At 47.3% G+C, this 26,785-nt stretch overlaps 1 protein-coding gene across 3 annotated transcripts in view; it reads right to left on the reverse strand.

The window, feature by feature from the left end:
• Positions 1 to 6,583: 6,583 nt before the first annotated feature.
• The window catches only part of LOC119159474 (mitochondrial mRNA pseudouridine synthase RPUSD3), a 112,030-nt gene continuing 91,828 nt past the window's right edge, over positions 6,584 to 26,785 (reverse strand). For all 3 annotated transcript variants that reach the window (XM_075865716.1, XM_037412242.2, XM_037412241.2), the window contains one exon: positions 6,584 to 6,953. In XM_075865716.1, the coding sequence (XP_075721831.1) occupies positions 6,744 to 6,953 (210 nt within the window). In that variant the 3' untranslated portion in view covers positions 6,584 to 6,743. The remainder of the gene's footprint in view (positions 6,954 to 26,785) is intronic.

Below are 26,785 nucleotides of genomic sequence, written 5' to 3' on the forward strand. Positions count from 1 at the left end.
ACGGCGATTATGTGCTGGCACCGATTTTGGATGTGTCATTAGATGGAAACGTTGCTTTTCCTCATACTCTGTTGACGATTAAGAATGATGTGGCGTCACTACCGATACTGAACTTCAGCTGGTGCGCTCAAGTTCTTCCAGATGGCATGACTCTAGCCAACTTCTCTTCCATCAGTGAACATTCTGTTTCTGCATTCATTGCAGATGCTCCTTTGCCCGCTACTGCATCCTTTCACAGAGCTCCATTGATGCCGACTTTGACAAGATGATCGCGCCAGACCTCGTTGCAGCACAGGCAGCCGATCTCCGGCATATCTTGGCATCCTTCAGGGACATCTTCGACTTAAGCGACAGCCCTTTAGGTCAGACGTCAGTTGTTGCTCACAGGATCAACACTGGAGACGCCAGCCCAATCCGACGACGTCCTTATTGCGTGTCACATGCAGAACGACAAGTCATCCAACGTGAAGTTGATAAAATGCTCACAAAAGACGTCATTGAACCAACTTGCAGTCCATTGGCCTCACCAGTTGTTCTAGTAAAAAAGAAGGATGGCAGCTGGCGCTTCTGCGTCGGCTAAAGTCACTTAAACAAAGTCACGCGCAAGGACGTCTACCCACTGCCACGGATTGGCGATGCCCTCGACTGCCTGCACGGGTCTGCCTACTTCTCCTCAATCGACCTGCGTTCAGGATACTGGCAGATTTCCCTCGATGAATTAGACTGTGAAAAGACTGCATTTGTTACACCGGCTGGACTTTTCCAGCTTAAGGTAATGCCCTTTGGCTTATGCAATGCTCCCGCTACATTTGAGAGAATGATACAAGAATCACTGAGCGAGAGTGCCTCGCGCTCAGTGATTCTTGTATGGGCAGTTGGAAAATTCCGACCATACTTGTTCGGCCGCTACTTTTCAGTCACCACGGATCACCACGCCCTGTGCTGGTTGTCCTCCCTCAAAGATCCTTCTGGATGCCTGGGTCGTTGGGCTTTAAAGCTACAGGAATATAGCTTTGATGTGGAATAGAAGAGCACTGGCCGAATGCACCAGGATGCCGACTGTCTATCTCGCCATCCCGCTGATCCCCCTGACCTCTCAGCGCACGATTCTGATGCCTGTGTCTTTGCCATTTCTGATTTCACGGACATACTTACGGAACAACTCAGTGATGCCAATTTGCGGTCTATCATACGCCATCTAGCTTTTGACACCTTGGATCCTTCCCTTCGCCTGTTCACGCTTCATGACGGAATTCTCTATCGCCACGACACAAGCACCGAAGGCCCAGAACTTTTCTTGGTATTTCCTGCAACGCTCCGCCCCACTGTGCTCGAACAACTTCATGATACCCCAACTGCTGGACATTTCGGGGCTGCCCACATGTATCACCGCGTACGGCGTCGATTCTTCTGGCCCGGCCTTTACCGCTCTGTGCGCCGATGCGTTGCATCTTGCGAGTCTTGCCAGTGCCGCGAGCATCCTTCATTGGCACCACCCAGCCAACTTCAGCCTATCAACATTCCAACAAACTTGTTCTAATGCGTCGGCCTCGATGTCATTGGACTATTTCCAACATCTCTGAGTGGGAATAAGTAGGTAGTGGTGGCTACAGACTACGCGACATGCTTTGCCAACACGCGAGCGCTACCGACAAGCTGTGCTACTGATGTCGCGGACTTTCTCCTTCATGATGTTATTCTCCACCATGGAGCGCCGCCTCAACTGCTGACCGACCGTGGTCGTTAATTTCTCTCCAAGGTTGTGGATGACATTCTTCGCTCGTGTTCCACATGTCATAAACTCCCCACTGGTTACCACCCGCAAACAAATGTACTCACTGAACGCCTTAACTACACACCGACAATAATGCTATCCATGTATGTCTCTGCAGATCATCGTGATTGGGATGCCACTTTGCCTTACGTGACGTATGCCTACAACTCGTCCCGACACGACACCGCTGGCTTTTCTCCCTTCTATCTTTTGTACGGCCATCACCCCAGTTTGCCTTTTGACATTCTTCTGCCGTCACATACTGAGACTCCTACCGAGTACGCTCGCGATGCAACTACTCGGGCTCGAGCGGCCCCTATGCAACTACTTGGGCTCGAGCGGCCCGCCAGATTGCCCGGGATCGCCTTTCTGCCTCACAGCTATCTCAAAAGGATCTCTACGACAGCTGTCACAGAGCTGTCTCTTGCTCCCCAGGATCCTTGGTCTTCCTCTGGACTCGTTACCGTCACGTTGGCCTGTCCTCGAAGTTCCTCGCTCGCTACAACAGGCCTTCCGAAGTCTTGCGCCAACTGACCAAGGTCACCTACGAGATCGCCTCCGTGGACACTCCATCCTCATTGTCCTTGCCGTCCGCTGATATTGTACACGTCTCCCACTTTAAGCCGTACTTCTCTGCGCAGGATCGCACATTTTCTTAAGCGCCGAGACGGTGCTTTCACCGGTGGCGGCTATATGATACAAGTTATCATTAACATCAACGAATGCACCATGAAGGCGACGAAGATGACGATTGAACAAAAGCTCGTGTTGTTGTTGCCACTTTGTTATTTTAATTCAAGGACACAGAGTGCTCCGTGTACATTCTGTAAATATATTTCTATACAATGCCTACTCTTACCCCGTGACAATATCTACGCTTTTCTCTGCTGAATCAGTGCACGATGCCTATGCAACGTTAACATTACCAGCGAGTAAAGCGCATTCTGCCTTTTATAGGGTGCTCGCCCTGGGTGACTCTGTTCACGCTTTCGCACTAAGTCACGCTTTCGCTGTGTTGTTTGTTGTGTTCCGCCTGCTATGCACTGCTGTAGCGTGACTGAACTACAGTTGAATCTCGATAATTCGAACTCGAAGGGGCCCGAAAGTTTGTTCAAATTAAAGGAAGTTCTAATTAATAAAAGCTAAATAAACAGAAGGCTCTCCAAGCAGTGGCGCATGTGCTTTGCGCTAACACACGAGGGGGAAGTTTCAGAAGACTTACATTTATTCACAAATCACATGACATCTGTCATTAATTCAACTAATCGGGTTATGCACATTTGCACACGTTTGCCTTGCAATGAGTCAATTCTGCGCACAGCTTGCAAGGTAAGTCTACTTCGGCTTCAGCATTCTCCTGGCAAGAGAACTTGCGCGCGGCTATGTCCAGAGCCGACACTCTAAAGACAACAATGGCTGCATCTCCGTTACTACCCTTTCTGCCAAAGCCGCAGTGTGGCCAGCACGTGACGAGAAAGGAGGAGCGTCTCTACGTGAAGAAAAGCAGATTGGCATTTAAAAGAGAACGAACACTCCACGGCAGCCTTTTTTTTTTTCGCTCTCTTTGCGCTCGTTGTTGAAAGGAGAAAGGTTGCGTGGCAGGATGGGAAAGGGCGAAGAGTGGCACTGGTGCGTGAAAGAGAGCCACACTCCGCAACAGCTTTCTTTTTTTTTCCTGTTTCTTTCTTTGCGCACGGCGTTATAAGGAGAATAGTCTTTACGGGGCAGGGGCAGGAAAGAGAGAAGCGTGGCGCAGGCGCGCAGCAGATCAGCATATAAGAGAGAAAGAACATTCCACCGCAGCCTTTTCCTTTTCTTCGCGCGCACCGTTGAGGTGTCGGAGGTGCCGCCGCGCGATTAGGCAGGGTGCCGAGAGCATTTTCAGGGTGCAGTATGTTCGAATTAACCGTCGCAAGTGCTTGCGCATTCGAAATGCCGGGCATTTTCGCCCACTGGAATACACATAGCTTTGACGGGACCTCAGTGAGTTTGAATTAAGCGTGTTGAATCAATGAGATTCGACTGTACTTATTTACTTCTTTTTCATGTGTATACAACAAAATATAGAGAAAGATCATAGAAAGCCCGCATATCTATGCGATTTGTTCAGTACCACCGTTCCCACCTTATACGCATATGATTTTTTTTCTCTCATTCTGTTCACCATGAAATGTGGGACAGTCGATAAGTGTAGTCAGGAAAGCTCAGTGGCTGACTACGCTTTGATTGATATGTGAGGTTTAACACCCCAAAACCACCATATGATTATGAGAGACGCCGTAGTGGAGGACTCTGGAAATTTTGACCACCTGGGGTTCTTCAACGTGCACCCAAATCTGAGCACACGGGCCTACAACATTTCTGCCTCCATCGGAAATGCAGCCGCCGCAGCCGGGATTTGAACCCGCGACCTGCGGGTCAGCAGCCGAGTACCTTAGCCAGACTGACTACTTTTACGCCACACTGTAATTATTATGTGTACGCACATGTCCTTGCACCAGTAAAAAATACATATATATAAAAATCTTATATAATAGTTCAGCAAAAAGCTTTCATTGATGGATTACATGCATGACAGTGCTACTTCAAAGGCCTGGTTAATGGGAAGTGCATGTTTTTTTTTCTTTTCAGACAAAAAATTACTACTGCTTTCCATTGGTCGCAAACAATGCCACACAAACGCTGAAGACAATGTAAAAAAAAAGATGAAATATTCAGTGAAATTATACATTATATATAAGGTATGCTGTCTGAATTAATTTGCAACATCTAGGCTTTTTAAAGCGTTTTTAAAGGGGCCCTGCGACACTACTTGAGCATGTATTTTTCATTGGTTTTACTGGTGCTGTGGAACGCGCTAATATCGTTACGCAAATGGCAACGCCGAAATCTACGCTGTTATTTTAATTCACAGGACAAGCTGCCTTGATTTCAGACTACGGCGACACACATTAGCTATTTTTGTTATGGGAAGTGACATCATGTCATGTGAGGTGACGACGAGGACCGTTTCGCTTTTTATTGGCTTGATGCGACAAATAGCATGCAATATTCATATGGTAGTAGCTAGGCCATACAAGCGAATACTAAAAGCAGCAAAAACGTTTTTACACCTTCTCAGAAAGAAATCATTCCCATTTCTAAATGACGTATTTGTAGAACAATGAACACAGCACTTAGCCTGCAAACAAGGCTATGGTACGCCAGCAACTAAAAGTAGAAACGCATGCCGCGTTTTTAGTGAGCCAAGAATTTGACAGACGGCGGGCGCCAGCGTTGCCGTAGAAAGCGTCTTTCAAGCAAGCCAAGAAGTTACAATGCCCAAAACGTACGTGTGCATCTTACACAGTTTGACCGTGGAGGTGTCTGCTACCCGACGCACGTGGTTTGTAGTAACCATGCTAACAATGCCGTCAAAAAGAACGGTAGCGAGACATTGTATGAAGGCCACCATGAGATGACGTTTTCGGTATGTTTTTATAAGCTGCCCGCTGTGATTCGAAGTGGTCTTTGACGTCGGCAGGCGAGTGAAATGCGAAAGAGAACGTTTCTCACTGTCGTCTACTCAAGTTTTGAACTTGGAGGGCTCATAACTTCACTCTCCGCACACGAATTTTCATTATTCTTGTTGCATTCATCTCAGTAACAATTGCTACACATGTTCCGGTGTTAAATATGGCTGTCCCAAAAGTGTCGCAGAGCCCCTTTAAATCCAAGCACATGGTGGTGCACGGTAACTCTGTTTTAAGCACATTTTAAGTAGTGATGTGTCATAGTTCATGTTATAATAATATTTCTATGTAGTGGTACCACGTCCAGATAAACACACCTAAGGCTCCTCCCATGATTGGTAAATTACAGTGTCGTAGTTGTACACCTACCAACAGCGCGCACGTGCATGGCTTAGAGTGTTTTTTGTTTTTTTTTTAACAACAGAGTTGCTGTAAAGCACAGCATTCACACACCAATTTATAATCGTCGTGCTTGGGAGGATACCAAGAGCATTTTGGGATGTGCTTAAAACAGGAAGCGGCACCCGCTCTGAAATTATTTTGGTGAATCGAGGGTACGATGACAATAAACAGCACTCTGGAAAGTTGCACTCGCCAATCTTATTACAATGCACTAGCAGCCGAGCAAGACCAAATGCTTTCGTACGTCGTTTCAGGCAAACCTAAAAACAGTTACACTCGCACTGACATGACCAGACAAACTACACTTTGAGAACGTGCCTGATAAATGTGCACATAGAAACACGACGTGGCTAGCAGATGACGTACCAAGCAATCCACACTTCACCTCTTCGGCCAGTCGCCACCAGGCGGCGACTATGCTCGATCTCGCGGCCATTAGTCAAAAAGTGAAAGCAAGGTGCTGACCAAAAGACATTATAAATATGTTTCATACTCTCATACGAAGGTCTTGGTTCACGAAAATCTGAACCGCACGGGAGCTGAAACGTCTGTGTAATGTTTCTTGGTTGGCATTTTGCTTTTACCTTCCGACCATGATTATTCCCAAGCAGACAAGCTTTCGTCAAACTTTTGATTTCAACATCCTCTATACTTGGCAGTGTTGTCTGTTAGTTCTCAATACTATTGTGTCTAACAAAGTATAACAAAAAATTTCCGCTTCCTTACCTCACATAATTATACTGAGTGACTCTGTAGGGGAGGGCTCCAGAAATTTTAACCACTTGAGGTTCTTCAATGAGCACCACCTCTGTTGCAATGCAGTCGCTGGTGTGATGTGATTAGGACGCCATTAAGATCTCAACAATGGTAAAATAAACACAGCGAAGTCGAGCAATTTCGTAGTGATGGGCTGCTTTTATTGCTTTTCTAGAGCATCCTGGGCCTAGGGCAAGCGAATTCATAAACTGACAGTACAAATGAGTTTCTGTCATGCAATATCACTCATTCGCATTACACGCTTAGACCATAGCACACATGGCACCTACACACAGGAGTCATTTTTTCGGGTGCAAGCTTGGCACAAGACCAAGCCTTTCTAGGGTCCAGCTGAAGTGTTTTGGCAGTGTGGGATCACTCAGAAGCAAGTGTTGGTCTTTTCCGTGGTACCAAGGCAGCAGTAAGCTTTGGTAGTGCACCATGGTAGGCACTATTTGCTGCTGAGTCTTGGATACTCGCAGCTGCTTGCAGACTGCGTCTGGAAGAGGCTGTCATGAAAAAGAAGACATTGCTTAAGGGGAGACACGGGTATGGGAGGCCGAAAATTTTCTGAAAAACCGATTTTTTTGAAGTATTTTTTTTCCTAATCATTAAGGTCTAAGGAAGCTGTTCCTAAAATATTATAGCCCTGTAATGCGTATTTGACGAGTTATTGGGTCGTAAAGTCAGTTTGACGACCATTTTCGCTTCCGAAACCACCTCAAAAACGGTCGTATTCAACGCCGCAGCGCGCGAGAACCGCACCAAGTAGCGTGGCCGTTTTGGTCTCATTTTAAAGACGCATTTTTCTATTATCTGTTCCTAGCAGAAGAACGTTTTTCGTCTAGCAACAACGCAGCTATCGCGCATAAAGAAAAACTGAATACTCGCACATCATTGGTGCGTTTTTGTCACGTGGGGCAGTTCCCGGTTTCCTATTGGACGCGAAGGGATTCGTCTGCTAGACAGCTGCGTGCAAGCCGCTATTTTGCGTAGAGGCCTAACAACGGCTGTGCATTCGGTGCAATGGCAGGCGGTCATCGGAAGTTCTCGAGTGCTCATGCGTTCAAAAAAAGGCGAAAACGGCGTCCGAGAGATCGCACCTTATCACCAGCGAGACATTCTGCCGCTGAAAACTCGGAAGAAGCAGGCTGTGCCAGCACTATCACCGTCGCGGCACCCGCGATCACGGACGTGATAGGCGCGTCCCAAGATCACACGAGAGCTGTGCGCGTCGACACTCCCCTGGTTTTCGACGCTGAAAAAGTGGCCATCGAGTGTCGTGCGAGCGAAGTTCTGCAAGGTCTTTCATTGAAGTCTGCCACAAAATGCAAGCGGTCTTTTTTCGAGACTCGGATGGAGCCGCAACGCCTGGCATGCCGGTCACCGTCGTTAGCTTAGAGTTGGTCAATGAACTTCTTCAATGTATGAAGTGCGGTGTGTGTGGCGGGCCTGGCAGAATCTCCAAGGAAGACCGCGAATATGGCATAGCCGCGAAACTTGTTCTCACATGTGACGAGTGCGGTAAACTGAGGACCGTATGGAGCTCGCCGAGATCAGGGGGGGACGCAGCGCACGGCCCCTTTGAAATTAACGTGCTCGCGGTTCGCGTGGCAATGAGCACAGAAAACGGGCAAACTGCGCTCAACGATATTTTTTCCACCCTAAATATTTCACGGAGAGGCCTGCACACGAAGACATACCAGGATTATGTGAAATTGAAAATGAACCCACAAAAATGAACCCACAAAATGAAACACAGAACCCACACGAGAGCCTGCACTCCGTCATCTGATCGCTCGTGTCCAAAAAAAAAAAAAAACATGCGTCGCTTTTCACTGTTGAAGCTGCTGTGGTTGAAACTGTCGCAAGGTTCAACGCTGGCAAAGGGAGAGCAGATGCCGCCATATTGAAGGAGCTGCACCTGCAGCAGAGTGTTGTGGCCGCTGAAATATGCTCAGAAAAACACAGTCGCCGACTAGTGGCATCGGAGAAGAAGCATGAGCATGCTGAAAACTTCAAGCATGCCATGAAAAGAAAGCGCACCAAGAAGAATGATGATGACTACATTCCTGGTGGCTTCTAACATGGTTAATGCACTGATTCACACCTTTTCTTGATAAATGTAAGTGCTCAACATGTTCCTAAACTTCCTTTCTCGTTTTCTCAAAACAACATTTTTCATCACACCCTAAGCCATTGCCCACAGTATCTTTTGATGTAGCAGTCGGATTTTGATCATTCTTGCAGCATTTGAATGCTTATACATTGATTAGTGCAAGAAAACCAAAAAAATGAAATATTTTTATTTACAATAGTGATTTAATTAGCAACAAACTTAAGCAACAGTTTCAGATTTCTAATGAGTATACTTGTTAAGGCCATAACTCTGGTACCTATGAAGCTAAAAATAAAATTATGATTTTGTTGCACTCCCTGGCCTTCATTGAATGCTGTCATATCAAATTTTAGCAATATTTTATGAGGAAGATGTCAAAAGGCTGGGCAGAATGCAAGTTTATGTAACAGTCAATATTTAAATATCTAAAAGTGATAGCAAGAAACTAATTGCATATTTGTTTTCAGCTGTGAAAAATACATATTGTATTAAAATTTCAGCAGGAAATACTGAAAATTAAAAAAAAATTTTCAGACCAGTGTCTTCCCTTAATTAACAGCACTGCAAGAAAGTCTGTTAAGCAACGGTGTAGCTAGTGTTACATCCAAGCATAACTACAGCCACAGTCACACCACACCGCCAGTATTATGTCCGACTGTAACTAAAACCACCGCTAGCATTCAGAATAATGTCCACTGTGCAATTATTCTTTTGTGGTTATGTCCTATGCGCAGAGGAAAATAACTCCTCCTTGTTCGCATCTCCTGTCCATAAGCTTAGTTCTTGAAGTGCGTTCTTTGACGTAATTTAGGGACGATAACACAAACGTGGGCGAAGCCGCACCGAACTACAGTGACTGTAACGTTCAGCACTGCCGCTCATTGAATTAAAGGGACAGTCTACCACCCTTCACTGCTGTTATATTTTGTGTCACAATAAAAAGCGTACCATATGAAGTGCCTGACTTTGCAGCAGTTTCTCTGGAAAGTGTGTAGTCACTTTTAACACAGAATTACTCGATCTTCATTCAGTTTCCTTTAATCCGTGGGACCAATGCCCATAACACTGCCCATAGCAGGCCATTATCAAGTTTTGTTGAATAAAACAAATACCTCAGTAATCGTTCAAGGCACGCAAAAAAATTGTTCTTAAGGGGAGATGCTACTAGAAGACGCTTTTTTTTAATATTCACCCCATAGCAATGCAACGTGGGCTGTTTATGGAACTATTTAGTCTGATTTCAAATATATAATTAGTTTTCTTGCCAGTTGCATACTTTTAGCTCTGCAACATGACAAAGTGAAAACCTTAACCCTTCTGCCCCCCCCCCCCCCCCTCTTTTCATCCCTGAACTTCCGTGTAATTTTTTACCATTCATAGTTCATGCTTGAAATAAAGTGTAGAATTCAAATAACTAATCAGGAAGCATATACAAAATATGTAATAGGCGTGAAAAACAATAGACATAAAAAGTTCATATTTCATCTACCCTAGTAAAGGTTTACATACAATTTTTTACTAGACAATAAAATATTGATATTTAAACTAGATAATTGCATTTGTCATACTTTCTAAACAATTTGGGCAAAATTTCATGCAGATCCGAGTACTAGAAGTGCCCGAAAAAGAAGGGGCACATTGAAAAAAATATTGTAAAATTTGTGTTTTGAGAAAAAGGAGATTTAAAGTTAGAATTGAGTTTTATTTAAAATTTGACAACCAAAAAGAACAATTCTTTTTGTAGTGGCCACTGCCACTAAAATATGCCAGCACCATAAGTTTGTCCCTCTCGTCTTTTTCGAGCCGAATCCTCACACATATTTCGCTCACAGATGGGGCCATAAAACGCTTGCCAAACTTCAGCTCCATCCGGCAGAGTCATGTGCCAACTGCAAGCTAGGAAGAAGTTCGACAGGACTGCCGAATCCAAACTAAGTCCAGTGTCATGCCATTTTGTGGCCATGTTTGTGCCACATGCCGTCGTACATAATGGCAATTTCGTCCCTGCTAAGTTCTCTCACTGCGAGCTCTTTCGACCTCACAAGATTGGCGCTGACGTCATCCATTGCCACATTACGAATTTTCCGGCTGACGGGTGTGAATGACTTTTGATGCATTGGCTTTTGTAAGCCAACAACTGCCGCAAATCGGACCAGTTGCTCGTAGCCTATTCCTACAGAGCGCGCCGCACAACGGCTTTCACTTGAGAGCAATGGCTTTTTTCATTCATAACGGAGATAATTACGCGAGAAAAGCATTGTTTAGCTGCGCTGCTCAGCAAGACATGGACCCTGAAAATAGGCTTTACAGCACATACATGCGCGCAAAGGCCAATGACGGTCCCCCGATCCGTACCACATGATAAGCCAGTCACAGCGTTCAAGAAACGCACAAAAGCGTGCTTCTTTTTATTATTTCTTGCCCTACATCAGCAAGAGAAACTGTTGTTGTTTGAAAAGTGAGACTCGCCTCTTTAGCTCATGCGATCAACAATGGCGAGCGGCGGCGCATTATCGGCGGCAAGGTGCTCGAAGACTGCACGCTTTGGACCTTTTAACAGGCACCTTGTGCTCTTTAGATGCAACTTCAAAGCATCTCCAGTTAAGTCTCAACCTGTATGTTTTTTTTTCATAACAGTAGAGAGCGAAGATGTGGTACCTGCTCACCCTGATCGTCGGCGTGGTCGTTGGCCCGATCTTGAGCGCTGGTGAGTCAATCTTATAAAACAGGTTAAAATAAAAAATCGGTGATATTGAAAAAAAACTCATTTTTCAAACAGCATCTCCCCTTAAGAGCGATGGCGGACGCCGAGCTCACGTTTTTCTGCTGTTTGCAAGCAGGCAGGCAAACAAACATACTGCTGGCAGCACCGACGGACAACTCTTTGAATGCGTGTGAGAGAAATAAGGTTTATTTGCACCCTTCTAGAATGACGTGGAGGAGGCTTCAGCCTCTGCCCCCGATCATCCCCATAGCCATCGGCCGGAATACCTTGGAACTCGGCGGCAATCAGGGCGAGACTGATGACTTGATGTTCTTCAGCGTGGTGGCTGTGTAATAAGGCATCTCGAGATTCTATGTTTCTACTTGAATCATTGCAGGAAGGGCTGGTTTAGACCATGTGCACTAAACCTGCAGTGATATTACAGTGCGCACATGTGGAATTAAACACTTCCTATGCCATTTACTGTACAGGTGAGGGTTCGGAATCAACACGGTTTGCAATTGTTGCCACATAATTTCCTCCATTTCGTTCAGCTGTTTAGCTGCCTATAGATAGATTTTAAGGTGGAATTTATGATGTGAGGCGATTTCCTGAAAAATTCGTAGTTCGTCTCTTGTGGAGAGGGGTTGCTCGAGCGGAGGCGGCAAAGTGTAACACGTGAGAAAAAAAAAAGCGAAAATTACTCTCTGGCACAACCTAAAGCTGCCTGAAGTGCGTAAAATACAATTTCCAGTTGTACATATTTGTTTTTAGGCTAAATGAGCCAACTAGCAGGAATTTCTTGTCCTACCAGAAGATTAACCACATCGCTGTAGGGTGACGCTGCCAGTCATTTTTTGTCCCCTTTCAACATCAAAGTAAAATTATACTTCATTTTTTAAGGGAAAAAACCATGCTCGTTGCCACTTATGTGATGAATGATCTTCACATTTGTGGCTCAATCAGGAAATTTTTTTCGAATGGTAGACAGTCCTTTTAGCCCATTAGATCTTGAAATCTTTCAATTTATGAAGGTTCTAATAATCATGGCACTATGCCTAGCAATAGCTTAGTGTATCTCTTACAGACAGAATGTGGCAGGAGTTTTCTATGTTAATGGGGGAGATGCTAAAATAGCCTCCAGATAATATTTCATCGTTTTGACACGTCGGCATGCTACGTTCGTTCATTTAAGCAGATTTCTTTTTAGTTTTATTTTCTGCAATAGCATGTCCCTGTTTAGTACCTGTACTATGTGATCTTTGGTGAAAATTTAAAATAGATTAACTGATACTTTGCTCGCCAGCAAGCGTGCCAGTTTAGGTGTAGCCATATGGTCACGCCAGGCCTTTAAGCTCCGTGTTTTGGTTAACTTCATTACTTCGTTTTATGCCTCTTGTAGACTGATTCTGCTACACTCATGTGACAACTTATTGTGTGGCCAGGTTTATTTTAAATTAAATAGCCAGAATACTTGAAGAGGATGATAAATAGCAAGTGTCGGCTATCTACAGCAAGCTCTCGGAGGCTACCACCTACTGAGATGAATATTTCACATACAAGGATCCCAGTAGTCTCATAGACAACGTGGGTATAATATATAATAACTGCTGGGGTTTAACAGACCGAAACCATGAAATGATTTTCAAGGACGAGGTAGTTTGCACGTTCTGTTCACCTAAATAGCAGTGAACCTAAGTAGTCGGCAGCTTAGTGCAGGTGCTAAGACAGTGCTTGCTGACGGCCGTCCCATTGGTGGATACAACTGTGATGAAGATGAAGCAGAGTATGAAGAATGAGGTGATGGATCATCCCTCATCGTTATCAAAAGTCAATCTAGACACTTCGCTTTGTGGCCACTTACCTTCCTCTCCCAACGCAAGGGGAACAGTGTCCTCGTTGAGGGCACTTTCAAATTGAATGGTAGATGCCCTGTTTGGTGGGTAAGTTTTGGTTTCGCGTGCTGAATTCAGGGGTGCAACAGCCAAAATAGAATTGGAAACAATTTTTTTTAGCAGCAAAATGATACTTTTAAAGCACTAAAATCGAAACTTGGAGCAAGTTACGGCCATTTTTTATCACGAAAGATCAAATTTGAAGCAGTATTAAAAAGTATTACATTTAGAAAAAAAACTATGTACGAACCTTTAAATTGTTCAGAGTGAATGTGAGCATTGCTATCTCCATAAATGTAGTATTATGAACCATCCCATTGTGTAGGCTATGATGAAGCCCACATTAGCATCTGCCGTACCTGTCAAATCTCTAGACAGACTCTGCAAATTCAAATATGGTTCTGCCAAACTGGGGCCCTGAAATTCAGGAGATTCTTAACACTGACAAATAGGAGTGAGGGGAAAAAACTGGGAGTTTTTTTTTTGGGGGGGGGGGGGGGGGGATGGAGGCTGCAGTATTGTCATACACTGCTACAAATGACTGCCAGTAACCTTTTTAGACATCAACAATCATAGTAGTACTCACGATTACACGGTGTATGAGTAATCAAAAAATAAAAAAGTCACAGCTATGTCACAACTGCGAAACAATGAACGCAATAAGAATAAATTGGAAGATTTTGCGACAAATGGCGAGCAGATCGAAACGTACCTACAGATACAGATGAAAACGAATAAGCGTCTCAGTTCGCTGTGTCTGAGAAGCATGCCCTTTTTGCAAACGGAGACTGTGCAGCAAGTGCAATGATCTTAGTGTGCCCGGTAACTACAACAGAACCATTCCAGTGGGAAAGCCCAAGGCATACAATTCTCGTCATTCGAGATAACCCTCGCGCGTGAGCGTCCCCCCTAGCTCTTTGCGGGGCAAAGTACGCGTGGGAGATGGGAGCGAGCCGCTGCTGTGTCGTGATGATCTAGTGACGCGGGCTTTAGGCGACATACGCTCATTACCCCATCTCGCTGGTAATGCTGAAAACACGATAGTTCCCCCGATGTGGCCATTGCCAGCGGTAAGCGGTAGATATGATGTTGGGTCTCGAAATGAAGAGCACCACGCTCTTGGAGTCAACGAACACAGCAGATACGGTGAGAACAGATCAAACAACTGTATGGTCGCCCATTCGATGTCGTCACCGACCATCATGCACTATGCTGGCTTTCATCCTTGAAGGATCCCTCAGGCCGTCTCGCCCGTTGGGCTCTTCGTTTACAAGACTACGACATCCGCGTGCTGTACCGCAACGGACGCCAGCATGCTGACGCCGACGCCCTCTCGCGCTCCCCTCTGCCTGAAGGTGATGTGCTCTGCTCAGTATCCTCGGCTGCTGTTTCTGCCATTGATGTTGACATCATCGCTACCGAACAGCGAAAGGATAATTGGATCGGTCCGCTCATCGACATGCTCTCTGATCCATCCGCAACGACATCCACGCGTGCATTGCGTCGTCAAGCTCGCCATTTCGCCATTCGTGACGGCCTCCTACACCGACGCAATTACGACACCGACGGCCGGCAGTGGTTACTCATGATACCCCGCAGTCTGCGGTCAGAGATATGTGAGTCTTTCCATTCTGATCCGCAATGCGCGCACTCTGGGGTATTCAAAACCTACCATCGCATTCGACAACGCTACTTCTGGCGCGGGATGTACCGCTATGTGCAGCAGTTCGTTCGCTCTTGCCTCACTTGCCAACGCCGTAAACCGTCAGCCCACATGTCGCACGCCAGTCTACAACCGTTACCTTGCCCTGACCGTCCCTTTGGGCGCGTAGGTATCGATTTGTATGGACCACTTCCTCTGACATCCGCTGGTAACCGCTGGGCCATCGTTGCCGTTGACGATTTAACGCGATACGCCGAAACCGCCGCTCTCCCTGCGGCTGCTGCGCGCGATGTTGCGTCCTTCCTGCTGCATCGATTTATACTGCGCCATGGACCACCCCAAGAGCTTCTCAGCGATCGAGGCCGTGTCTTCTTGTCGGAAGTCGTCGAAGCCATTCAGACGGAGTGCCATTCTGTCCACCGCAAAACTACTGCTTACCACCCACAGACGAATGGCCTCACCGAACGCTTTAACCGCACCCTCGGCGACATGCTTTCTATGTACGCCGCTGCCAACCACACTAATTGGGATAATATACTGCCCTTCGTCACCTACGCCTACAACACCGCCCCTCAGAGTACGACTGGTTTTTCACCATTCTACTTGCTGTACGGAAGGCACCCGTCGCACACCATGGACACGATACTCCCGTACACGCCGGATCCATCTGAGTGTACACCTATTTCCGAGACAGCCAGGCTTGCTGAAGAGTGTCGCAAGCTTGCCAAGACTTTTACGACGCAAGAGCAAGAGCGGCAGAAGAGTATCCGTGATGCCAGCGCCACTTCTGAGCCCACGTTCCTTCCTGGTGCGCTTGTATGGCTCTCGATCCCGACCTCTGCCGCTGGCCTCTCTTCCAAACTACGTCCCAAATACGAAGGCCCCTACCGTGTCATCGAGCGCACCTCACCCGTCAACTATCTGATCGAACCCGTTGAACAATCTTCGGACATGCGCCGCCGTGGGCGAGACATCGTCAACGTGGAGCGCCTGAAGGCTTATTATGACCCGCTCATAATAACAAGCTGTTAGGTCGCCAGGCGGCTCCCTCTTCGACCCCGGAGTAATTGTAGCGAAGCCTCCGAACTATGAAATGGGTCGAACTCTTCAGTACCTTCTAGTGGGGCTACCCAACAAGGACGCCGCTCGCACTGAGAGCCCGTGCTTGGCCGTTACTGTCGCCATTGTGCTTGCTCGCTGTGGACCGGCTATTAAACGCCTTAACACAACACATATTTATTCAACTACTTTTTGATCGACGATATTGTCAGCCGAATTATCATAGTATCAAGTGTGATAACCTTGCACATAATTACACAACACTTAACAACATAACACAAGGACAGCAGCGCCAACGTTTGACCCACCACAAGGGCCCCCAACAGACGGACCGTGGTGCCGTGCACTGGGGTCCCACTGCGAGAAACAAACGTTTGCGCCAAACGCCACCAGAGAAAAAGACTCGCTTAATTTTCTCCTGTCGCCACCAAGGCTTGCCGCCAGGGGGTCACTGCCGGCGCTACCGATCTAACCATGATAATGATAGTGGTGATCAATGCTTGCGAACACAACGCCACCTACCGCTCAATAGTTGTGACCCCAAAATACAGCTCCTGCGCGACACACGTACGCCACCCAGCGCAAACAACTTTACAGGAGGTGTCAGCACCCCTACATTCTTGCAACTTTAATTCAAACCATATCCCGAAAAGAAGAACATGAAAAAAAAAAATCAGCTACACAAGCTCCAACAAAAAATGACAACACATGTCCCTGCATAATGTCCGTGCACGACAACACCACCGCCAGTCAACACTGTGCGGCTTGACGACTTCACCTCAGTACCGGTTGCACAACAGCAACGTTGTCGTCAGCGCGACGATCGTCATTCGCGCCGACACGTCTTCTGGTTGCAACCAGCACTCACAAAGGCGCTGGACTGCAGGCAGTTGCGCAGGTTCCAGGCATGTCATCGCCCAATCTCACGACACGATTCCTGGCCAGCGGCGCTGATGATGCGCAGAAGACAGCCAGCCACGGGTTACATCAGTCTTGCTGCGTACATTCCAAAACACTTGACAGAACAATGCAGTAGGGCAGAGGGAAGGGAGCTTCGGGCTCCTTGCCCATGTGGTACGATGGTCAATACTGCTAGCTAATACATGGGCGGTGGCCAAAACATCCAGCTAAAAAAAGCAAAGGTCACTTTTCCGAACTCGTGTATCGCAAGATAAAAAAATCACAGTATATCCACGGAGTGAATGATGATGAGTGGGGCAAAGCATCCATCAGCCCGTCCATGCTTCCATCCATCCGTTCTTGCTTCCATCCGTCCTGCGACCATTCGGGCGTCCATTCATGCGTCTGTCCGTCTGTCATTGCATCCATCTGTCTATGCGTCTGTCCGTCCGTACAAGCGTCCATCTAGTGAACACTCGAGGTACCGCCATCTCGCATCCCCTGTGGCACATACTCCGCGCGTCCGTCCATCCGCCTGATAGTCTGTCTGGCCTTCCTTGCGTCCATCTACTGAACACTCCAAGTACCGCCATCTCCCATCTTGCATCCTGGTGGCTACGTACCAGATACCATTGTTCCTTGACGGGAGTTCTACCTATGTTCTTGACCAAGGTGCAGTGCATGGTGCTGCACTGAACGCAGCGGATTGTCTTTGCGATGACGAACCGTCTTCATTCTCAAGACATAGGCTGCTTGTGGAAAATTTGCACGGGGTGATAAAAAAGCTGTTGTCGACAACCGTGAGCTTGGAGAGAATCTTGGGCTGCACGGTACGAAACTTCGCCTGCCCGTTGCGCTGCTTTTTCAATGGTATTCTCCGAAGTGCGAACCTGGTCCTCATAAGTTGTCTCTTGGCTCCGCGGTCTCTCCACAATAATTTTACTTGTCACCAGCTGTTGAAGAACAGGTCCCTGCTTGATGTTGTTCAGCTCATGATGAGAGTGACGTATGTCTTCGCCTCTTTACCGTGCCCTGATATTCCTACGTTCGACATAGAGGTCCCATAGCCCCCTGTCATCGGTTATTATCGGAAAGCTGTTTAAAGTGAGCGAAACAGAGGCTTGGGCTGTTGCTCTGGTTTTCATGGTTGATGCCGTAGCTTAGAGCACAGGTTCTTTGATGTGTCTTGCACAGTCATTGTGGTTGGTCCCGGCTGTGATGGAAAGTCACAAGAAGCAAACGCCAGGCTCTGGAAATGTCCTTCAGCAAAGTCGTCAAATCTTCTTTTTTTCTTTGGCGTCTGCGTCAAGCTTCTCCGCCTGTGCCATTCGGATTCACCAGATTGTCTGAGCAACTGCTTTTAACAAAGCTGAGTGGTGCCACTTGCATACGGCCATCTCCTACGTTTTCTTCACCTCGTTGCACTTATTCTGACATCGTTCTCCGCATGCGTTCTCCTCAACATTACACACACCGCCAACACAGCACATCGGTTCATCTTAGCGCACGCTTGGCTCATTGTTGTAACAAACATGGCTTTGTTCCTAAGCAACCACACGATCTCCGACGTCCTGAGCGCCCACCACTACAACTGAGTAGGGGGCAAGAGCAGTATACTTCCTTCTATTGGTGAAGTCAAAGCGCACCTGTTCAATCAAGACCTCCCACTTTCTGTCATACCTTGCCAAGATATCCTCAAGTGCTTCCCTCGCCAAATCGTCCTTCGGGCGTTCCATGCTGCCGAATCCCACCGCTGCCACCAAATGTAACGGCCACTAAACACGCAAAAGCAAAATACACTTAACACAGCTTTAATCTGGCAGCCATTGCCACCAGCCTCACTGTTCTCACACTTCATCTTCCTCGTTCTCTGTCCTGGGGCTTTCCTCTGCTAGTATCCCACTACCCGTCAGTTTACCCCATAACAATACGTATCATCTTTCTTTGGAACTAGAACTACCAGGAAATCCCACAGGCTGTTCGACCTCTCAACTACGCCTGTGTCAATGAGTTCGTCCAAGGCGGCATCAAGTGCTTTTCGCTTAGCCAAGCTGATCTGTCGGGGACTGCATTTCCAAGGTCGTGCATCACCTGTGTCAATTCTGTGCATGACCAGCGCAATGCGGCCTGGGCGGTCAGTGAACATCACGTCATACTCGTACAACAGTGACGTCAGCTGCACTCTTTTCCTTTCTGGCAGGCTCTGCGCCTCTACCAAAAGCGGGTGCACTGACCTCCCCTGTAGCGAGGCACATTGTTGTGGTGGGGTGGTTACTCGTTTTCTCAGCACGCTTTCCTCATCGAGTACTCGTGCCTCCCCCTGCGATTGGCATGTTTTTGTAAATGCGGGGGCCTTCGAGAAAAGCTTTAGGTGGTGGTGGTGATGAAAAACATTTACTGAAACTATTTACATTTGAGAGAGAGGGACGACCTCAAGGGCCGACCTTTTCTAGGAGGAGCCCCTAGTCCGGGACCCCTGTGGCTTCTGCGGCAGCACGCGCCCTGGCCACGAGGGCTCTTTGGCCCGCCAAGGCCAAGCAGCCGAGCAGGACAGCCTCCCAGCTCTCTCGGGTAGGGGGTGTAGGGGAAGTGATTGGGGGACTGCCGGGTTAGAAGGGCATGCCCACACCATGTGAAAAGTATCCGCAAGCAGATGGGCACAGTGCGGGCATTCGCGGAGAAGGCCGGATTAAAGTGCTTACTGTTTGGGTGTAAAGGCGCAGTGCAAATACTGCGTTGTGTAAATACTGTGTTGGTGTAAAGGCGCAGCAACCAGCGCTTGCCAGACTTAGTCAGGCCCGGCGTTGGGGGCGGAAATCGGAGCCTTTTCGATTTGTACATCACTGTAATTTCGCGAAAGGAGGTTACCGCATTAGGTTCTAGATCATCAGGCGATGAAGGGCGAGGCGGGTCCCAAAAATGCACGGGCCAAGGCATCGGCAGCCTCGTTACCACCTAGTCCTGCGTGAGCTGGAGTCCAGATGACGAAACGTGTATTTTGGCGGTCCATCTGATCACAGCGCTTAAGGATTCGAGTAGCGCGAACGGTGATACGACCTTTAGCAAGATTCTGACACGTGATCCGCGAATCGGTAATAATAAACCGAGATGCGGGGTCCGCTGCGGCGAGAGCTATGGCGACTTTCTCCGCATGAGTGATGTCCGTGGCTCGAAATAGAAGCCCTTGGACAGGCACGTTTTGATGGACTACGGCCGCCGTGTACCACCCCACATGGTGAGGGCCGGACGCGTCCGTATAGAAGACTCCAAGACGGGACCCATAGCGTCCCTGCAAAGCTGTAACCCGCGCAGTTCGCCTGCCTTTGTGTGTCCCCCTAGCCATGTTTTGGCGCAGAGGTTGGATAACCAACGCTGGGCAAAACCAGAGTTGGGCAAAAGCTTTAGCACGTCTTCGTCGAGCTCTCGGTAACCACTGTTTGCAATTTCAATGACAATACCCGACTTGGCTAGGAAGTCTCGACCCAGTATTAGAGACATTAGAGCCTAGCTGTGCCGCTAGCTAGATTGTGCTGTGCCCATGGCAAGGCGGAAAATGGTGTTGCTTAGTCTTAAGAGGATATTGTTCTCGCAGAGATGAATTGATGCAGCACATTGTCACTGAATAAAGAAGCGCTTGCCCCAGTATTCAAAAGTGCTACGAACTTCTTTCGAGCTATCGTTAACTCGATTAGCGGCGCGGGCGAGCCTAAGGACTGACTTGCGTGACAGACTGAGGGCGCCAGTGATTCGGACGCATCAGTGGAATTACTGATCACCGCGCAACCCGATGTGAATCACCGGCTGTGTCGTCTGTTTCCCCAATTGTACGTCTGCTCCTGACCCGGCTAGCGGTGGCATTCACTGGCGATGTGCTCCGGCGCGCCGCACTGATAGCAAGAACCATGGAAACCACGCCAGCTCGATCTCAAGTCGCCTCGATCAGGTGGTCCTCGCTACAGGGTTGCGCCGCTCGTTAGGCCTCGTGTCAACCACGCGCTCCTGCCGTGGAATGTCACGCGCGGGGGCGGCCTGGGCCTGTGAACCGCATATGCGTAGGGTTTTAAAGCGGGGTCTGGCAGCTCTCAACCGAGTGGTACGTGCTGATCAGCGAACGATGCTGATGCGTTACCCCTAATTGCCTCGATCCACCTAGTTGTGCCACTTGCGCAGGTGGCTGTGCAGAGCCTTAGGCCTAATGAGTCACTCGACAACAGCCGACATCCATCCAGCACCCAGCCCAGGCGCAGAAGAGGTAGCCACAAGAAAACATCCACTCTGTAAGGTGGCCCTACTCGCTTGCCGAACACAGCAGCCTACCGAGCAATTGGCGCCCACCGTCCCGGGCGGTGTCGTGACGTCCCGGCATCGAGCTGCAAGACAAGACAGCAACGAGGCTTGGTTGCCTGAGCCCAAGGAGATAGAAGAAGCTTTTTACAGAAAATCGAACCACCCACGAGGCTTCCGTACTAACTCGCTTCAGGCCTGGCCTACAATCCAGGAGCTCTAAGCTTTCCTCACCCCAGGATGCAGACAGCATGGCTCTCGTACCAATTGAACAACATCCTTGAAAACCACCACAATAAAATATTAATAAAGCACTTGCGAGCAGAAAAAAGAATAAAAACGCAACGTGCCGATAAGTTCAAACACATCTCAAATACCGGTCTCCTCACTCTCAACAAAGCACACCGCCTATTGTGTCTTTTCATTACATTTATGTGTTTCGTATTTAGAGGGGGGGCGCATAGCGAAGGCGGGCAGACAAGAAAGACAGAGTTATAAAATCTAGTTTTCGGGCAGGCGTGGACCAACCTTCTTCTATCCTGTTACCGCAACAATACAAGTGTGCTTGGCCCCGCCACTGTAGTTTCTCGACTCCTGGGAAGGAATGCCGATATGTGGTGTGATGACAGACATGACTGTGTGTTCGTGTAACGTTTATGTAATACAGTTTGTGTTTTTGTTAAACATTGTTGACTTGTCTTTAATCGCTCACAACTATTTTATGATAGTCACAACAAATTAATGGCGCCGAAACTCAGAAACAACGTCCTCCAGGACAATATGGAGAACAAAGGACTGCAAATCAGGCTATAGTAACGAAGAAAAGGTGAGCGACATCGACAACTATTTCAAGCTATAGGCCCCACCACGATGGTTTAGTGGCTAAGGTACTCGGCTATTGACCCGCAGGTCGCGGGATCGAATCTCGGCTGCAGCGGCTGCATTTTCGATGGAGGCGACAATGCGGAGGTCTGTGTGCTCATATTTGGGTGTTTAAAGAACCCCAGGTGATCTAAATTTCCAGAGCCCTCCAGTACGGCGTCTTTCATACTCATATGGTGGTTTTGAAGCGTTAAAACCCTACATATCAATCATTTTAAACTAAAGATGCATCGACTAAAAGATAAACGAACGGCACGTTGGCAGCAGAGCACAAGGCTGCTCAAAGAAGCAAGGACTGCTTTGGACACAACAGACATCGGTGTGTTGTGCTCGGTCATCGACAGACTTCAGGTGAACAATGAAGAACTACTGAAGCTCAATACGGAACTAGAACAGTCAATACCCGATGAAGAATTTGCTGCTGAGACCAACGAGGTCATCAAGTACAACGATGCAGCGAGGGGAATGCTTGAACTGAAAGCACGAAAGCTGGCACTGCGCCGAGGCCGAGCTACAACAAGAGTAGAGACCGCAGACATACTTCAGGCTAGCCATCTTGGCGGCGAAACGTCGCACTGAAGCGCTGTAAAGCTTGCTCGCTCTGCCACTACAGACGTTCAGCGGAGAGTTGAGACAGTGGCGCACGTTTTGGAAGCAGTTCAAAGAAACGGTTCATGAAAACAGCAGCCTCACGAAAGGAGAGAAGTTCCATTACCTGGGAAGCCTACTGAGTGGTGCGGCGGCGCCATCCAACGCCGGATTGCAAGCAACAGGAGACTGTTACGATGATACTGTGGCCTTACTATCAAGGTGCTTTGAAGACACCCGGCATATTGTGCAGGACCACCTTGCCCAGCTGAGGGGCCTGCCCTCAGTGAGCTCATAGAGTGATGTTCGTGGCTTAACAAAGCTTCTAGACCATGTGAAATGTGACGTATGTGGACTGAAGGGACTTAATGTTGGTTCCGCGACCTACTCCACCCATGATGACAGATATTCTGCTCAAGGCGCTGCTACCCGATATTATTGTCTCTTATTACAGAGAAACATCAACCACTCGACGCCTTGGAAGCTGGACAGGAGAGGCTGAAGCAGGCGATGCCTACGCTCCTTCATCTTCAGTCTCTACCGAGGGTGAGCGGGAGCAGCTTTTGTCCTTTCTACTCATAGAAGTTGACAGTCGGGAAAAAAGTGGAATTGGAGAAGCTGGGGAGAAAGGCTACAAGAAGAAAATGGAAAGAGGACATTCATCTCCAGCACCAACTTCAGCCGTGCCGCTTGTGGTATCTGAGGTGGGAAAGCAGTGTTTATTCTGCAGTTCAACCGACCACAGTACACAGGTCTGCGACTGCGGAACCGGCTGAGAAGAGAATTTAAAAGAAATTGAAAGGTGACAGTCAATATTTTTGCTATACATGGCGCGAACATCACGCAAAAGAGTGTAGGCGTAGAGTTACGTGTGGGAAGTGCAAAAGCAGACATGTTACATCCATTTGTGATTCTACCTGGCAAAAAAACAAGACTCCAGGCCCCATGCACATGGTGGATGCCAACACCTTACACACGGGTAACCAGAGCACGATGCACAATGAGGTCTTGCTTCAAACGTGCAAACTATGGATTGTTGAAGAGCAACTTTGCGGCTACATAAGAGGTATAGTGGATGGAGGCAGCCATCGTACCTTCATTCGGAAAGACATCTCTAGAAGCCTCAATCTCAAGAAAATTGGAAAAGCTAGAATCCAACTTCGGAGACTCCTGCTCAGCCCATCAAGAGTGCTGTTTAGTACAGGTGTGTCTGCGCAGTCAGTATGGCGGAAAGGTTTACTTCATTGAAGCCATTGAGATGCCGTTCATTTGCAGGGATGTCATACAGGTGCCGGTTGAAAATGAGTTTGTGAAAGCTATGGAAGATGGTGGACAGCCCATTGCAGACAAGTTGTTTTTACCGGGAATGCCTGTCGTACCTAGAATTGAGCTTTTAATTGGTGCTGACCATCTATGGAAGTTTATGACTGGAAAGATATGATGTCACACCGAAAATCCCGATTTGGTTGCACTTGGCTCGGTTTCTGACTGGATGTTTCAGGGTCCGATGGGCATTCATACCTCCCCACATGTCTCTTTGAAAGCATGCATTTTGAGAGTGACCACCTCTGTCGAAGCTGTGGAAAGACTTGCTCAAAAGTCCTGGGATTTATAAAGCATGGAGATCTTGGATCAGCCCATGGGACCTTTTGAGGAGGCCCAAGCGGTTGTTGGTGAGATCGAACAGCCTATCGAAATGAAGGATGATCGCTACGATGTAGCACTGCTCTGGAAAGAAAGATGTGGCCAACTTTCTGATAATCCCGCAATTACAGAGCCTTGGCCGAAAAATGCTGCAACCTCCCAAATTAGGCTTGGAATATGGCTCTATCATGCTAAGCTACGGGAGACTGATTTCGCTGGAGGAGTATCGAAGAAGGGGGATGGCAGTCATCCAGTTTACTTTATGCCTCACCAAGCTATTTTGCGCGATGACTCAACGGCAACAAAGCTGCGGGTCGTGTTTGACGCTTCCTCTCATTGACATGCATAGTACTACAGCACTGTATGAGCACCTTGAAAAAGGACCATGTCGAGGGGCGGCAAGAGATTCTGCGGTCTTGCAGAAAGTGTTATTTGATGGAACGTTTCAAAGCCACTGCGCATGGCTGCGCGCATAAATTCGAAGTTTATTGCTGAGAGAACGGGCTGGTGGGAAGGCTTCTGAGAAAGGTTGATGAGAACAGTCAAGCTATGCCTTCGAACATTACTGAGACATGCAAAGCTGATGCTTGAGTATCTGAACAGAATCCTCCATGAAGTTGAAGATATCGTGAATTCTCGCCCGCTAACCCATCTCTCGACGTCTCCTGAGGATCCTCGAATACAAACTCGAGCCCATTTTCTCACGAGAAAGAGATCTACCATTCTACCATCTTTCGAAAAAAAGTGGATTCGACAAAAAAGACAGTGACAAGGCGATGGAGACACGGAAATCAAATGCTGGAGCACATTTGGAAACACTGGTGGATCGATTACTTTTTTTAGCTCACTTCTGGTAATCGGACTCAGAGTGTGAATGCTGGAGACTTAGTTCTCATTTATGAGGAAGGAGTTCCCCGTCTGATGTCCGAGATGGGCAGAATTTCCGAGGCATGTTATAGAAGAGATAGTAAGATGAGAGCCTGCATGGTGAAGCTTTCGAAAAGGCCCTCCTTACGATGACCGATACAGCTTATTTATGCTGTTGAATTCTGTTCCGAGGTATCACATTTCATTTTTATTTCCTTAAAGACCCCCGAGAGGGTATTACATAAGGGGTGGGTAACATACAATCGATATTTTTGTCGCAATAATCAATGTAAAGTTACATTTGAAATATTATGCACGAAGCTTGATAGAGGGGTGATTGTGGCGATATCGTGGGAAAGGCCATTCCAGTCTTTTGCTGCTCTGGGAAAAAAAGAAGCAGAAAATGTTTTAGTATGGGCACGTAAGCGAAAAGCTTGATGCGCATGGCCGGTGAGATGAGATATGTGAGCTGCAGGGATAATGTAAGGAGGGCGGTTAAGTGGAGAGTGAAAAAACTTGTGAAATAATGAGAGGGTTGCGATTCGTCGGCGACATGATAAAGGCGATAAGTTACACGCGGCTTTGAGGGATGAAACACTGATGTCGTATGAGTATGAAGCATGAATGCTAGCTGCACGATTTTGAATGGATTCAAGAGAATATGCAAGACCAACTTCAGGCGGGTTCCAAATGGGAGATGCATATTCTAACTTAGACCTAACTAATGATGTATAAGCAAGTAGTTTTACATGACTCAGAGCGCTGCGTAAGTGGTGCTTTAAGAAGCCCAGGGTTCTGTTAGATATTGATACGATTTTATTAATGTGAGTGTTCCATGACAAATTGTAGGATAAAGTGACTCCAAGTTATTTGTAAGTGGTTACTGATTCGACAGGGACATTAGCTATGTTATAAGAAAAGTGAAGGGGGTTTAGACGGCGAGTGAATGAGATTAGTTTGCATTTAGTAGGGTTTAAGGTCATAAGCCAGTCATCACACCATTGTAGGATATGGTTGAGGTCTTGTAATAACATTTGGTCAGAAGGGTCAGTGACGGTACGATAAATGACGAAGTCATCAGCAAACATGCGGTAATCTGAAGATGTGTGCATCGGAAGGTCATTATTGTAAATTAGAAATAAAAAAGGACCAAGGACAGAGCCCTGCGGTACACCCGATGTTACCGAAAGAGGGACAGACAAACTATCATTTGTAAACACTGATTGCATGCGATTAGTGAGGAATTCTTTTATCCAGTTAAGTACACATGGGTGCAAGTTTAATGAACACAGTTTTAATATTAAGTGTTTGCGGGGTACTTTATCAAAGGCTTTCGCAAAATCAAGGAATATAGAATCGGTTTGTTTGTTAATGTCGAGGTTGGCATGAAGGTCATGAACGAAGATGGCAAGCTGGGTTTCGCAAGAGTGGTCCCTACGAAACCCATGTTGAGAATGATGAAAGAAGTTATGGGAGTCGAGAAAGTTCATGACGTAAGAGTAAATGACGTGTTCCATGAGTTTGCAGGGTACGCTGGTTAAAGAGATTGGTCGGTATTTAGTGGAGAGTTCCTGTTACCAGATTTGAAGACAGGAACGACCTTTCCCACTTTCCGACTGGGATGATGCCTGTTGAAAAAGATTGTGAAAATAACAAAACAAGATACTCCGAAGATACTCCGATGCAATGTGATGTATATTTTTCAGCAGTTTGACATTAATACCATCTAGTCCAGA

The sequence above is a fragment of the Rhipicephalus microplus genome, chromosome 1 (genome assembly GCF_043290135.1).
Source record: "Rhipicephalus microplus isolate Deutch F79 chromosome 1, USDA_Rmic, whole genome shotgun sequence".
NCBI lineage: Eukaryota > Metazoa > Arthropoda > Arachnida > Ixodida > Ixodidae > Rhipicephalus > Rhipicephalus microplus.